The sequence below is a fragment of the Emiliania huxleyi genome, assembly GCF_000372725.1.
Source record: "Emiliania huxleyi CCMP1516 unplaced genomic scaffold EMIHUscaffold_7238, whole genome shotgun sequence".
Lineage (NCBI taxonomy): Eukaryota > Haptophyta > Isochrysidales > Noelaerhabdaceae > Emiliania > Emiliania huxleyi.
In genome coordinates, this window is record NW_005196574.1 from 1 (window position 1) to 1367 (window position 1367).

Consider the following 1367-nt stretch of genomic DNA (forward strand, 5'->3'; position numbering starts at 1 on the left):
AGCAGCATACGCGTACGAGGCGCTCCTACGGGCGCAGTCAGCAGCCGCCCCTGCAGGATACGACTAGACCCCTACGGAGCAGGGTGGAGGCGACGACCGCGGTGAAGCCGAGCATATAGAAAGTAGAGCTCGCCGACTGTAGCACATACATACACGCCGCCGCACATCGGCACGATCGCCGAATAACTAGCGCGAGGGAGTATCGCTTGCCGACCATACGCGCCCATCAGCAGCATCGTGAAGAACGGCGACGCCGCAGACACCATCTGCGCGAACGACACGTAGATGTACCGCAGCGCGATGTTGCCGAGCGCGACCGAAGCGCAGAAGGCGAGGGCGAGCGTGCGGACCTTGGCCACGGTGCCGACTGGCGTTGGCCGCGGGTCTGCGGGAGGCAGGATGGTGACCAGGCAGACGGCGGAGAGGAGCCAGCAGCAGAGCATGTGCACCGCAGTCAGCACCACCGGGTAAGAGAAGCCGTGGTGCTTGAGGATCCAGCCGTTGAGGTTGCCGATGGCGATGTTGAGCAAGAACCAAGAGACGACACTCGCGGCCGTGGTCCTCAGGTCACCGCTCATGCCGTGACGCTGGCACGGTGAGTAGGTGGGGGCGGCACCCGGAGTAGGACGCGTGTGTGTAGAGAGGTCGGGAACGAAGAGCGGAAGAAACACCTCGCGCAGCTCATTTATTAAATGAACTCGGGGGCACAGGACGCGGTACAAACGGGGTACACCAAAAGGCACAGGCTGCCTGCACGGCGTTCACTCGAACGCCATGCACATGGCGCGGAGCAGCATCGGGTTGGTGTCGAACCCGAGCGGGTCCTCCTCCCAGTCCCGGTGCCCACCCTCCGCGTCATCCTGCTCATCGTGCGCGTCGAGCACCCTGCCGAGGCACAGGACCGTCCCCTTGGGAACGCCTGCCCCTCTCGCGCGCGGGAACTCTCCCTGCACCGCCATCACGAACTTCTCGCGCGCCCACTTGCCGCCACGGCGGCAGTGCTGGGGCGCGCGCTCGCGCAGCTCCTCGTAGAGCTCCTCGGCCCTCGCCACCTCCGCCGCCCAGCCCTCCGCTGACGCCTGAGCCGCCTTCTTCTCCCTGAGCGTCTTGAACACCGGCGGCGGCGCCGGCGATGGCGCCACCTCCGGCTCGCCCGCCGCCTCTGCAGCGCGCCGCCCCTTCCTCGCCTTCTCCTTGAGCCGCTTCCTAGCGCTCTTGGTCAACGCCGGCGCCGCCGCCGCGGCCTCGCCGGCCGCCGCACCGGCGATGGATGTCGAGGATGATGAAGATGATGAAGCCGTTGTCGCGTTGCAAGCGGGGCGGAGAGTACTAACCCGATCCCGATCATCCGGCCCGCTGGTGCGCTT

The 1367-nt window shown here is 66.6% G+C and overlaps 2 protein-coding genes across 2 annotated transcripts; both read right to left on the minus strand.

Moving 5' to 3' along the window:
- Positions 1-71: 71 nt before the first annotated feature.
- EMIHUDRAFT_258161 (hypothetical protein) lies at positions 72-578 on the minus strand (the record flags this gene model as incomplete). Its single annotated transcript, XM_005761095.1, has 1 exon — positions 72-578. The coding sequence occupies one exon, from the start codon at positions 576-578 to the stop codon at positions 72-74; it is 507 nt and encodes a 168-aa protein (XP_005761152.1).
- Positions 579-761: 183 nt separating this feature from the next.
- Positions 762-1348, minus strand: EMIHUDRAFT_258162 (hypothetical protein; the record flags this gene model as incomplete). Its single annotated transcript, XM_005761096.1, has 2 exons — positions 762-1206; positions 1335-1348. The coding sequence occupies 2 exons, from the start codon at positions 1346-1348 to the stop codon at positions 762-764; spliced, it is 459 nt and encodes a 152-aa protein (XP_005761153.1).
- Positions 1349-1367: the final 19 nt, after the last annotated feature.